Below are 13212 nucleotides of genomic sequence, written 5' to 3' on the forward strand. Positions count from 1 at the left end.
GAGCCGCGCAGCTCCGACGGACTGGACTTGCTCGTGCGTTATTTATGCCCCGGCTGGAGGCGGCACTTGGTTCCCGAGACTGGGCGGCTCCGCGCGCCGGCGGGGAACGCGGCGTCCCCCCACGTCGGCAGCGGGCCGCCCAGTGAGCGGGCCTGCGGGGGGCTGCTGCCCCGGGGGCGGGCCCGGGCTGGCTCTGCGCAGGCGCCGCGGCAGCCCCTGGGGGAGCCCGGCCGCGCCCTGAGCTCGGGGACCGCGGACCGCTTCCCCCCCCCCCCCCCCCGGTGACGTGTCCGCGCGGGCGGCAGCCCCGCCCCTGCGACGTGGAGGCAGCCGCTGCTGTTTACATTGGCAGCCGCCGCTGACCCGGAAGTGGACTGCTCGTGGGCCGGGTTCCGGTTCCGGGTCGGAACGATGGCGGCTACTCGCCTGGAGCTGAACCTGCTGCGGCTGCTGAGCCGCTGCGAGGCGCTGGCGGCCGAGAGGCGGGAGCCGGACGAGTGGCGGCTGGAGAAGGTGCCGGGATCGCCCCGGGACGCGGGTTGCGGGGCCCGGCCGGGAGGCGGCGTCCCCGGCAGTCTCCAGCGCCGCCGGCCCCTGGCGCTCCCGCGGCTCCATCGCCGGGGGGCAGAGCCCCTCCCTGGGCGGGCGCCGGGGGCAGAGACGTCCCGGTCCCGGTCCCCATCCCCCTCCTCCCGGCTGTGCCCCCTGGCTGTGCCCCCTGCTTTCCTGCGAGCGGGGCTCCAGCCCCGGCACCTTCCCTTGCCCGCCCCGCCCCGCCCCGCTGTGGTGCCCGGGCTGCTCCCGGCGCCCGCGGACGCTCTGCAGCGCCTGAGGCGCTTTCTCTCTTGTAGGAGCCCGGGGCGCGTAACGCGGCTCTATCGCCCTCTAATGAGGCCGCGCTAGCCTAGCAAGTGCGGAGGGCGGGACTGGGTTTTGCAAGTGTGACTGTAGCGGCGCAGTTCTGCCTGGCTCGATTATCCCGTTCTGTAGGCTGGGAGCAGGCCCTGGTCCTTTTCCCGCTGGTGTGTAGGCCCTACTTGGGTGAAGTGACCAAAGCAGCTTGATGAGCCATTTTGTCTGCAGACTTCTCATGCTGCTTCTTTGAACGGCTTTGCCTATGCTACAGTGAAATGTCAGAGTCTTAGTCATAAACCTTAACGTGCTCATGTCTTTGATTACCCTGGGAGCTGCAAGCAGTGTGACTGGGAGGAGATACCCTTGGCAGAGAACTTGTTTTGAGTCAGTTCGGCTGTAGGAGAGAAATCTTAAAGTTTCTAGTCTCTGATGTTTTCTTGGAAATTGTTCAGTTTCCCTGCCACAGTATCAGTCTTCAGTGACTGACATGTCCAGGGTTGTGGGTAGGCTGGTGTATTTGGTTTTCTTGGCTAGAGCCCAGTCTTTCTGACTGGGAGATACTGTTCAGCTTTACTGAGATAAATCTAATATAGGTGTCCTCGGACTTTAGTATTGAAGCAAATTTAAAGCCACATCATGTTTTCTCTTGGAGATTTCTCCAGCTTTATTCAGTGAGATTACGTTAAATCTGAGGATTTTTTTTTTAAATGTATGCTATGTTGTAGTTGTGTTGGTTCCAGGATATTAGCGAGACAAGGTGGGTGAGGTAATATCTTTTATTTGACCAACTTCTGTTGGTGAGAGAGACCAGCTTTTGCTATTACAAAGAACTCTTATTCAGGTGTGGGAAGCTTCTAGCTTGTATCTCTCACCAACAGAAATTGGTCCAATAAAAGATATTATCTCACCCACTTTGTGTCTCATATTTTTTGTTAGATCATTGATTGTTTGACTTACTCCACTGTAGTGTTTCACTTGGGCCTTCAAGCAGGGCTTTGGAGCGGAGCTGCAGGTTTTTGCCTAGAGCCGGAACACAGCTCCAAAGCCCTGGAATGTTGGCCTCTCAGAATTGTCTAGTTTACTCAGAACTATACTGTTGTGAAGAAAGGAGACATTAATCTGCCAGGATTTAAAGGATCTTAGTTTAATCATCCTGGCTGTGGCCACTGGATGTCACCCTTACTCCACACACGTGGAAGAACCCTGTTGTGATTGCCAGACTCCCTGCTTTCATATGAGGAGATGGAGGTTCAGAGTTAGGGGAATCCTGTTCTCTAAAAACAAAGTGCTATCTTGTCATCCCTGAGAGGGAAATTAGATACAGTTTGCCCAACTTTTCCTAGAAAAGTTGAATATGAGCAGTAGGCAATTCTGTGCCCCAGTGTAAGCAAGAATATTCCAAGATGTGTGCAGCCTGTATCATTAATGCACACGCACCCCTTGCATGTCGGTCCTTTGTTTGCCCGGGGGGAGAGATCTTGCTGCTCTATGGAAGCTGAGGGACCCATATGAAAATAGCATCTGGGAACCTCTGGTTTATGCTGTATGTCATACCACTTTTATCCTGTAGTTTGTGGTATAGCAGGGCTGTGCAGTGCATGTTCATGTTTGAAGTAGATATGTGGTACTTCATAAGGCACAAAAGGCTTTGCCTAGAGATACAATTTCTTGGCTTACAGATAGATGAGACACACCGGCAAATTAATCAGCGTCACTCCATGGCTTCTGTGGTTGTGATAAATAAAGCAGATGGCTGTGGGAACATGTATTGTATTCAGGCTATTGCTAGAATTTCCCTTGAAGAAGGAGTTTTAAGATTTGGGAATAAACTTCAAAGCGATCTCTTTATAGCTTGGATCATGTTCCACGCTCTGCCCTCGGTCAATGTAGGCAGGAGACTTCTGAGAGCCAGCAGTGCAGGTGTTGCTTCTCTCATGCCAGCTGTTCCTCTGTAGTCTCTATATTGCACCTGGGAGCCAGAAAGCTGTTTCTTGGGAGGGACTCCCTTCCACTTGATCTTTGCTTTGTAATTGGCCTCGTGCCTCAGTTTTTTGTTTTGTTTGTTTGTTTTGCCAGTTTCCTTCCAGGCATGTGAATTCCTGTTCATTCACTATCGCAGGGGCACTGTAATAGGATGTACTGGATGGAAACTGAACATGAATGTCTCTCAGCAGGAAATGTAATGGGATGGTGTCCCCACGGGATGGTGACTGCAGCCAGATGGGCATCACTTCACTAATCCACAGTCTAACTTGCCCAGTTCTGATGGCTTCCTGTTGGCAGCTTTCTTTCTCTGCCAGAAGGAACTGATTGGTTGTACCATGTGGGTGGCTGTTTATGGAAACTAAAAGTTCAGTGATGATGGAAGGTAAACTACCGGTTGGCAGGGCAGACATTTTCTTGTTCAGAGAGTTGCAGAGCCCAGTCCTGCTGCTTGGAAGTAGGACCTTTCTATTTAGGTCTTTCTCCAACTCGCAGTACCCAAAACCTCCTGAAAAGATGCCTTATTCCTGCTGAAGTGAAGATGTTATGACCATTGTCCCCTTAGACTTCAATGAACTATTCAATGGAGCATCGGTGGTTGGAATGGGGACCTGAAGTGAAAACCCTTCGCTTTTGCCTACCACACCATCAGGGTGCCAAAGTCTTCAGCTGCCTTCTACCCAGTTGCCAAAACCTCCAGTGTCCTTCCCTGATAGCATTCACAATACGTGTGTGTACTCTTTGCAAAAGTGTGGCAGTAAAACCTTGGACACCATAAAAAGTGAATAACAGAAGGAATTCTGTACTGACTGACTGCATTATTCATTTTTTATAGTTAATTCAGTAACCCCTCTCCCTCACTTCCAACTTACATGAAGTTGCAGAATTCACAGATTCCAAGACCAGAAGGGACCATTGTGATAATTTATTCTGCATTATAGCTCTCAGAAACCAGAGGGCCTCACAGCAGGATTCCAGTCCAGTTTTCTGCAAATTCCATGAGGGGGTGGGTCTTGGATTCTAAAGTGGTTGTTTTACAATTTTAAAAATCACTGTCTGAAATATTTGTACCTGCTAATATTACTACTTATACATAGTCACTATATCTGAAAAATTAAAGAGTATTTTCAGTGTATGTTGGGAGTATTTCATAAGAACGACCATACTGGGTCAGACCAAAGGTCCATCCAAGCCAGTATCCTGTCTTTCAGCAGTGGTCAATGCCAGGTGCACCAGAGGGAATGAACAGAACAGGCAATCATTAAATGATCCATTCCCTGCCACCCACTCCAAACCTCTGGCAAACAGAGCCTTCACCTTCACAACATCCTCTGGCAAAGAGTTCCACAGGTTGACTGTGTGTTGTGTGAAAAAGTACTTTGTTGTGTTTGTTTTAAACCTGCTGCCTATTCATTTCATTTGGTGACCCTAGTTCTTCTGTTATGAGGAAGAGTAAATGACACTTCCTTATTCACTTTCTCCAACACTGTATATGTTGGTGCAATCAGTTTTTCACCCCTCTGGTCAGTGTGTGTCTTCAGCACAGCAATAATGGAGGAGAAACTTTTTTTATTATATATTTTTTTTAATATTGTGAAATCACAGAAGTTGGCAGGTATAGCATCTGAAACTTGCTAACTTGGTTTTTGCATCTTAGATTTCAAGCTGATGGTTGCTATTTTTGGAGGCTTATTTCCATTTGTGGGAAGGAAATTTTGGTTTGAGAGGCCAATTGTATGCCTTGTCAGCCTCTATGAGATAGAGGGTGGGGGAAGAGATGCTGGAAGTAGCCCACAGTGCTTAGTTTTATCTCATTAATTCATAAGTGCCATTGATAAGATCAGGCTGCTAGACTCTGCATTTCCTTATCCTGTCTCCCAGTGATGATCCTCTCTTTAAGACTGTAAGATGCAGGCTCTAAAGAGTGTGTATGTGTGCGAGTCAGACAAGCCACATTAACCCAGGTAAAAACACTGGATGATGCTTCCTATGAAAACAATAACAGTCCTCATTATCATTAGTGCTTTATATCTGCACAGCCTTTAGCATTTGCCACACTGCTTCCTGTTAATCCTAACTCTTACAACTGTCTGGATTTTTTTTAGTATGTAGGTGCTCTCGAAGAGATGCTCCTTGCATTAAAGAAACACTCAAGGTGAGATGCTGTCTCTGAGACTGAGGTTGGAAGGAAATTGTGTGTTCTTTTTTCAAGTAACCTCTTAGGTGGGAAATAGACACAACCCAGGAACACTGAAGCTGTGGGACACTCAGGACTGGGGATAGCAGAATGGTTTGTGCTTAGGGAATGCCCTTTGTAGTTATAGCCCTAGAGCTCACTTTGCAAGTTGTTTTTGCTGTTGGGGGGGCGTGTGAATATCGGTAAAGACAGCCCAGGGACTGTTGTTTCACTTACATTGCAGGAGCACTCAGAAGCCCCATTTATAATCTGAGCCCCACGGCGCTGCACAAACCTACAGAAAGACACAGTCACAGCCCCAAAGCCCTTAACAGCCTATTCAGACAGGTGGCACCGAAGTGTCAAAATGTCGTATTGGGCCATTTAAATGAAAAAGCCTCCAACATTTCCCTGGTGCTCCAGCATTATTGCTCTTGTGTGCCTCCCCTGCACTCTGTCATCCCCGTGGACATACATGTGAGTGTCACCCGAAAAGGTGCAACATAAGCAGCAGCACAGCAAGCTACAACCCCCTCCCCCACTCACCATCCCTAGCTGCTGCATTTCAGCCCTGTCCTAGAGAGGCCACTTCTAGAAGTGATACTTGATCTTTCTGCCCAGTTCAATCCTTTGTCCTTCAGAAATTACGAGTGAGGGTGACCCTAGCTCTAAGCTGTTTCTGCTGGAAAATGCTGCCTTAATCGCGAGTGTTCCACGTGCATGTGACTTTCTGAAATACTTGCAATAGGAAATACTGACTCTTCTGGCTTTCATCGTTTCTTCTGACTCTTGCAGCAAACCTGCCCTTGAACTGCTGAATGAATACTCCCGCAAAGTGGACTTCTTAAAGGGAATGTTAGAAGCTGAAAAATTGGTAAGAACCTTTTGTCCATCCTGAAGTGACTAACCAAGCATTCGTTTTTTTGTCTGTCTCTCTCACATCTCAAAGCAATAAGCAGGCCTCTTCGTGCACCCATGCACAATCTTTCTCTCAAAATCCTGGTGAATGTGTCTTGGGAACTTGTCTGTTAAATGTAAGGGGCTGATATTTAGAGGTACAAACTCTTTCTGCCCACCCCTCAGAGAACCACCAAGAAGGGAAATGTCTTCTGTGGTTTATGATGTCCCCTTCGCCTTTGAGCTGTGAGCTTTTGGGAGCAGGCTGTCTTTGCTCAACATCGTTTGCCCTTTGTACAATGCTGTGTATGTCTACTGAGTTATGGACTACTGATGAGCTGTGCTGCAGTTAGACTGGATTGAGTGTGTGCTGTCATGCCCGCTCACTCACCTTCCATTCTGCAGGAAGTAGCAGCAGAAGATCTCCCTGGTTATTCTCTAGCCTCCTCTGCAGAGCACAAGATTAATTTGGCCCTCTCTTTATAGTCGTCGTCAGCAGAAAAGGCCTTGGCAAATCAGTTCCTGGCCCCCGGCCGAACTCCCACTACAACCAAAGAGCGAACCCCAGCTACTAAAATGGTTCATCTGCAGACAAAGGCTCGCTACACAGGCAAGATGAGGAGTGAACTGCTTGGTACGGTAAGTTACGTTCTGCTGCTGGCCTGTCGCTACTGTTAATTCAAGAGAGATCTGCTACCTCAGCCAGCTGCTTCCCTGGCACTCCCCTTCCAGCCCAGAAGTGACCAGGTCCATATGGGCCACTGTCAGTGACCCTGCCTAGTAGCAGTGCTCAGCCATCTAGTTCCAGCGTGGGGGTAGGAGCAGAGCCAAGGGGAATCATGTAGCCTCTGGTGAAATGGAATCTCATGCTTTGAGGCCCCGTGTACAGAGGTTACAACCAGCCCTCTCCCTGGGAGAGCACAGACTCGGCTGGCAGCATGAATACAGGGGACTGGACTAGGTGACCTCTTGAGATCCCTTCCAGTTCTGATTCTATGCTGCCCTTCAGAGAGCTGAGCTACAGTTCTGAGCCTGGGCTCTCTCCACCTCTTGTGCTGGATTCTTGGAGAGCCGGCCCCTGCTTCATGGTGTTGGATTTTATGATCGGAAATGTTGGGAACAAAGGATACTCTAGGGCATGGGGGTTGCTTGATGCAAGGCTGCAGTCACTTCATCTGTGCATGTGTAATCTTACTGTGTTTCTCTCTCCTCCTCCATTCCCCAGGATCCCTTGTCTGTCAATGGTAAGTTTATTTCAAAGCAGATGGCTGGAATGTGTGTGGGGAGGTGGAAGGGGAGGAACAAGGGGTGACACATCTTGCCTGACAAGCCAGAGCATGCTCTGTTTTTTTTAGTAGTTTGCCAGCCTGGGACTCTTCTCGTGAGCCACCACGTAAAGCAACTAAAAGTGTCTGCTTGGTTACTGAGATTGCAGTAGCTCCCAGTTTGGATCAGGGACCCATTGGGTTAGATTCTGTGTAGTTGAAGTCTTTACCCTGAACAGTTTACAAAATCTAACTTAGGACTAGAGGCAACAAGCCAAGCTTTTGCCAGAAGCTGGGAATGGGTGATGGGATGGATCACTAATGATTCCCTGTTTTGTTCATTCTCTCTGGGGCACCTGGCATTAGCCACTGTCAGAAGACAGGATACTGGGCTAGATGGACCTATTCAATTTAAATTTAGATTTAAACCTCTTCTCTCCCCTGCCCCCCCGTACCTCTTACAGAGTCTTTAGTTTTGTTTCCGCAGTTTTCAATTCTACCTGCTTAGTTTCCTGGTGCATCAGCTTTCCACAAGAGATCCAGGCCTGGAGATTTTTATCTGCTAAAATACAAACTTTTTTTTTCCCCCCCCAGAGTCTGAGGAGCTAAATTTAAGGAAACGGAAGTAAGTCATAGTTTAATATTTTGACTCTTTGTTATAGGGAAGCAAGGGCCTTTGACTCCTGAATGTACTTTATTAACTCGGCTAGGAAGGTTTAAATGCTCATTGGTAGAAGCACCAAACGTGAATGGTTTCTTATTAGCTGTTTTAACAAACTGCTGCTCTGAATGCTCTTGCCATCTAATCAGATTTGTGAGCTGTAGTGCAACTCTGAATCACCTAATGGTGATCTAAAAACCACTGAGAACAGTCCACGAGAACTCCCAGTGAGTCCTAAATTTCCTCCCTGGTGCTCTGCAGAGGCCTTGCATCTGAAGAGAAGCAGTCAGCAACTGAGCTAGATGCCGTGTTACAGCATCACCGCAGCATGCAGGAGAAGCTGGCTGAAGAAATGTTGAGTTTGGCTCGCAGTCTCAAAAACAACACCCTGGCAGCACAGAACGTCATCAAACAAGATAACCAGGTAGCACGGATTGCAGGGGAAGAAACGATTCAGATTCTCAGTATTGCAATCCATAACATTAATTTGCGAAGATATGGGGTAAACTGGAATCTCTGTAACTTAATTCTAAATATGACTGGAGCAGGGGGAGTTTGCTTGAAGGACCTGTCGTCCTCCATAGTGCAACTGGTCCTTACTATAGATTCTTTAGTTTTGTAATAAATAGCCAAAACTTTCAAACCTGATGTAAAAGTGGTGCGACTCTCAGGTGCTGATCACCCACAAATCCTGCTGAAGTCAGTTGTAGGTACTTGACGCCTTTGACAATCTGGTGCCTACAGATGGCTTTAGGGGAGCCTATCTTTAACTACTCAGGTTTGAAAACCATGGTGTTTGGTATTTATGGCTGGCCTAATCCTCTCTTCTCCATTGTTGAAATATGGCTTCTACTGTTTAGGCTGCATCCACATAACTTGGCTTAATCAATGACAAGTACCAAGATGTCGTCTTTCTCATCTTGCAAATCAAATCTGACTTACCACTTGCTCTTTGCTTGTTCCCTAGACGTTATCTCACTCTCTCAGGATGGCAGACCATAACTTTGAGAAGCTGAAGGATGAATCTGAACGCCTTGAGCAGCATGCAAAGAAATCTGTCAACTGGCTGCTCTGGATAATGTTAATTGTAGTTTGTTTTATTTTTATTAGCATGATCCTCTTTATCAGAATTTTCCCTAAACTCCGATAACTTGTATAGCATCCAGGAGCAACAGGTAGGAAGCTAGACAGTATGTGACCCTTTGCTCATTCCCAGCAAGTTGACCAGTTTGGTAAGCACTCACTGTAAGGCAGTTACCTACCTCTGATCATATCCTGAAGGGTGTCACCAAGGGCCTAGTCTTCCAGCCCTTCCTTGTGTCCTTACTGGAGTTGGTGGGACACCTTGTGAAAGGCTTCCTAAGTTGGGTCACTCGATATCCCTTTTGCTTGGCTAATATGGTTATTTGTTTCTTGAGAAAGAAACTGCAATAAAGATGGCACTTTCAGTGGAATATCCCTAGAAATAGATCATTCCAGGTGCCTTGGTAGATGTGGTTAAGGGTATTGTTCCTCTATAAGGGAGCACAGTACACAACTGAAGGATTAAAGACCATATTTGCTCTTTAGAAACCCACCGACTTTAACAGGACCCTTGCTAGGATTGTCTTTGTAACCTGCCTGGAGCAGATATGGAGGGAGCATTGTTATTGAGTGGGTCCCCTTGAGTTAGAGAGTCAAGAAGGAAAATTAACTTCACAGCCTTGCCCTTCTGCCAAATGGACGCTGGTCACTGAAGTCTCCTGAAGCCTGGAGTTGTGGGAGAAGACAGAGGTTGGAAGCATCTAGTTTGGGAAGCTTGAACAAACCCACTCATCTCCTCTTACAATCGCAAACCCTAACGTCCAACCGAAGTACAGAGCGTGTCATTTACCATTACTCCATTCCTTCAGGAAGCAGCTCATGGTGGCTGTTCAGCCCTAAACGTGCAGTGTACTCTGCAGATCTGCCTGCCTACGCATCTTGTTGCTTCACTAAAATGAGAGTTGAGGAAGTTGATCTCTCTTTAAATAAGTCATTTACTTAAGGAAAAAATCGGCCTGTACCTTCTGAGCTTGGCTTATTTGCATGTTTGCTCTCCTTAACTCTTATCATTTTTCTAGTGGAAGATACCTTGAAGTTTTCAGCCATATTCTGCTCTTGATGAAGTGCTGGCTTGCTGTACTGGGTGAAAGAGAGTGGTGTAATCATCCCACCCAACCTGCTCATAAGGAGAGAGTGTGTGTTTCTGTCTCTGTCTGTCTCTCTCTCTCGCCCTAACTTTTAAAGCATCAGTACTGCAAACTGCCTGCTTTCACTTCAGTTTAAACCAGTCTCCCTATTACAAATTGTTACTGTTGGTATTCTGTATATTGCTGTCTATTTTGTACAAGTTTGTATTGGTTTTTCTTGGACTTATTTATTACTATATGATTTTCATAATTAGAAGCAACTGCCATCTTCTCTCTCTATAGCAAGTGAATGTTGCACAGTACTATACTGCAGCTTCTGGGGTGATCTGTATTCCTGCAGATCATGTAGATTTAAGAGCAAACCCATCCGTAGTAGAATGTGTACCTTGTAACATCACACAAATCCTCCTTAATGACTTCACGTTGTAAGAAAACGATCACTGTTCCAAACTCCTGCCTTTATCTGGTGCCTCTCAGAGGAAACCTGAAAAGTGCTATCTTCCTAATTCTTTATGGGCTACCTTTGTAATGCATTGTATATCTAAGCTCCGATCCTGCAGTGAGAACTACATGGGAGCCCATTAGGCCTGCATGGGTGATGGGGCTCAGCCCGGACTGTTCTCCTTGTAGGATCAGGGCTGAAGTGAGCCAACTCTAGCCTTACTGTAAGCAGATGAAACTCAATCTACTGCAATGAGACTTGCACCCACTTATGTCAAGGCCGACTTTGGTCCAGGCTGTATTTTGTTGACAAACACTTTGCATCCACATTCTGTAGGATGTAGGGTGGTGATGTACAGAGAAAGTAATCAATTACAACCTGCTAGAGTTGATCAGACTTCACGTGATGTTGTGAAGGGTTACTGTGTCCAGAATCAGACGAGTGGTATTGTTGAAATTATACTTTGTTAGGGTGAGGGTGACTGTGGTAAAGTGGAGGGAGAGGGGGTGTAGAGGGCAGAGAGGCTGTGTCCGTGGAATCCGAAGCCCAGCCCAGAATGAGAGTACTTGAAAAGCATCCAGGAAAAAAATCTAGTTTCCAGGTCCCAAGGCAGAGAAACTTGTGTATGTGCAAAACAGACCCAGAGAAACACTTGGAAAATTATTCTTCAAAATTAGGCAGGACTTGCATTGCTCTTCTAAGTGCAGTTGCTAGTGAAAGCTAGATAGGTGTGTCTGGTGTTCAAGTATTTTTAAATCGCTTGTGAGGAAGAGAAGGAAATGGAAGAGATCACTTTTATGAACCACTAGGTGGCCATGTTACTAGTGCTTCCTGCCTGCTGTGTTCTGTTACTCTCAGCAGGATTGCTGAGAATAGTTATATAATGCTCTAAAATCAAGGCTGGTAGGAAAATGAGACTGACTACTGTTTGGGGGCAGTCTATTCAGAGAAACGAGCGAGAGACTGGCTTCTTGGGAGAGGTGCTAACGATTGTATTTAAAAAGCATTTTTTGATTGTACGATTTGATCTACACCGACCCCCTGTGTTAATTCATAAATAGGTTACCAAACTTACTGGTTGAGCTGTAAAGAACACATTTTCTTGTAGATACTCACCTGCCTTCCTGATAAATGCTGACTTAATTTTTGAGCAACCTGTTACCTGCAATAAGCCCTGAGAGAAATGAACAGTTGCAGCAGTTAATTCATGAGAAACATTAACCGCCCATGGCCAGACCCCCCCCAAGTCGTCAAGTCAAACCGTAACGACTTATGCAGCTGAAGTATTTATTGTTCACAAATTTGTTTTTTTCCCACCTAGTTGAACTCCCCTTGCGGGATCACTGTGCTGTGTTAATTGGCAGCTGTGACCTTCACTTGTTTCAGATTAATTCAATAATCCCACTAGTTCCAGAACCCAGTAGAGTTTCCTGCCAGCAGTCTTCGGAATGGGGGGAACCTGGAGCCAGAGATCCTATTTCATCTGAGGATTGCTCCACCCCACGGGGTCTCAGGGCCTATTTTCTTTGCCTGAGTGTGCTGCAAAGGGGCAGAGCATTGGCCAGGAGTGGGCCGCCCTCTTGATATTCAACCTAAACACTCCATCTCCTCAGTTCATCCCATGCTCACCCTAAATAATTCCTTTCTCCTAAGTTTTTACACCTTTCAAATAGTGGTAGACTGTTACAGTATTCTCAGTTCAGTCCTCTCTTAGCCAAGTCAGTCTGTAGCTTTTAATCTTTCCTCATGGGTCAGTCTGTCTAGTCCAGAAGTTGCAGACTCCCAGCACCTGCTAAGTAAAGAATTCAGACTAGAGACAAGCCCTTGATACAGTTTTTGGGCAGAATGATGATTTTACTCATGACTGATGCAAGGACTGTTAGTTAAAGCATCAGCTTATGAACATCAGCCCTATTCTGTAGCAGGAGGCCCCCCCTGGTCACAGACAGAGTAGCAAAGGCAGTTAATGGACAATTGCTTGATTTCCCCAAGGAAGTGGGAAGTCCTAATGAGATGCATTTGTCTGGCACGGGTCTGTGCCTCTCTGCAAGAGAGGCTAGGTGTTTTGGCAGGCTACCTGCTTGCTGTCAGGCAGTAAAGTGAAAACCTTTGTTAGAGACCTGGGTCATGTCAGGCCAATAAGCACAGCAGCCTCCAGGCTTGGCAGCAACAGGGGCTGTGAATCAGTCTGAGCTCTGTTGGCAGTAACCCTTGGTAAAAACTTTTTTAATATCTGTTTCAGAGCCGTGTCCTCCAACCACAGCTGGAGCAGATGATTTAGTGGATTTCTTAGGGTGAATGGTCTGTGGGTGTCAACAGGTCCATAGACAGCAAGAGGTGAGCATTGTACACAATGGTTCCCATGGCTGGGTGGTAAAGCAGTTAGCTGGTCCTGGGTGTTTTCCATTGGCTATGCCATACAAAGACTCTGTGTACTAGACCTCATGGACTGGCCACCCTGCCAAAACGGGGGCCAGCAGGGGCAGTTCATCAAATGGTGAAAGCAACAGACAGGAGCCTAGAGTTCTATTTTTGGCTCTGCCATTCGCTCCCCATGTGGCTCTGGGCAAATCCCTTCCCTGCTCTGCTGCCATTGTAAATACAGGATAATACCTCACATGGGTGAGGCTTCATTCTTCATTGCTTCTCAACTGCTAGAGAAGTGCCAGCTCTTTTGGAATCCCATCTCAACTGTGGTAGTCTGCATACCACTCCTCTGTCAAAGGGGATATTTCCTAGCGTACGTTGGGACAACGTGCTGC

At 47.1% G+C, this 13212-nt stretch overlaps 1 protein-coding gene across 3 annotated transcripts; it reads left to right on the top strand.

The window, feature by feature from the left end:
* Window positions 1-292: 292 nt before the first annotated feature.
* Window positions 293-11524, top strand: USE1 (unconventional SNARE in the ER 1). Of its 3 annotated transcripts, none has more exons than XM_034754933.1 (8): window positions 293-513; window positions 4944-4993; window positions 5810-5888; window positions 6398-6550; window positions 7137-7155; window positions 7771-7801; window positions 8099-8261; window positions 8805-11524. In XM_034754933.1, exons 1-8 carry the CDS (start codon window positions 412-414, stop codon window positions 8985-8987), a joined length of 780 nt encoding a protein of 259 aa, XP_034610824.1. In that variant the 5' UTR covers window positions 293-411; the 3' UTR covers window positions 8988-11524. The 3 variants fall into 3 exon arrangements, with proteins under 3 accessions (XP_034610824.1, XP_034610826.1, XP_034610825.1); XM_034754935.1 differs by lacking the exon at window positions 293-513 and adding an exon at window positions 797-3844; XM_034754934.1 differs by lacking the exon at window positions 293-513 and adding an exon at window positions 4225-4802.
* The last annotated feature ends 1688 nt before the right edge of the window (window positions 11525-13212 follow it).

Source organism: Trachemys scripta, chromosome 22, assembly GCF_013100865.1.
Source record: "Trachemys scripta elegans isolate TJP31775 chromosome 22, CAS_Tse_1.0, whole genome shotgun sequence".
Lineage (NCBI taxonomy): Eukaryota > Metazoa > Chordata > Testudines > Emydidae > Trachemys > Trachemys scripta.

What these genes read in the sequence shown, in the direction of transcription:
- USE1 (XM_034754933.1), top strand. Translation starts at nt 412, where the DNA reads ATGGCGGCTACTCGCCTGGAGCTGAACCTGCTGCGGCTGCTGAGCCGC. An exon ending in GCATTAAAGAAACACTCAAG is followed by an intron (nt 4,994 to 5,809) that starts GTGAGATGCTGT and finishes TGACTCTTGCAG; the next exon opens with CAAACCTGCCCTTGAACTGC. An exon ending in CTAAATTTAAGGAAACGGAA is followed by an intron (nt 7,802 to 8,098) that starts GTAAGTCATAGT and finishes GGTGCTCTGCAG; the next exon opens with AGGCCTTGCATCTGAAGAGA.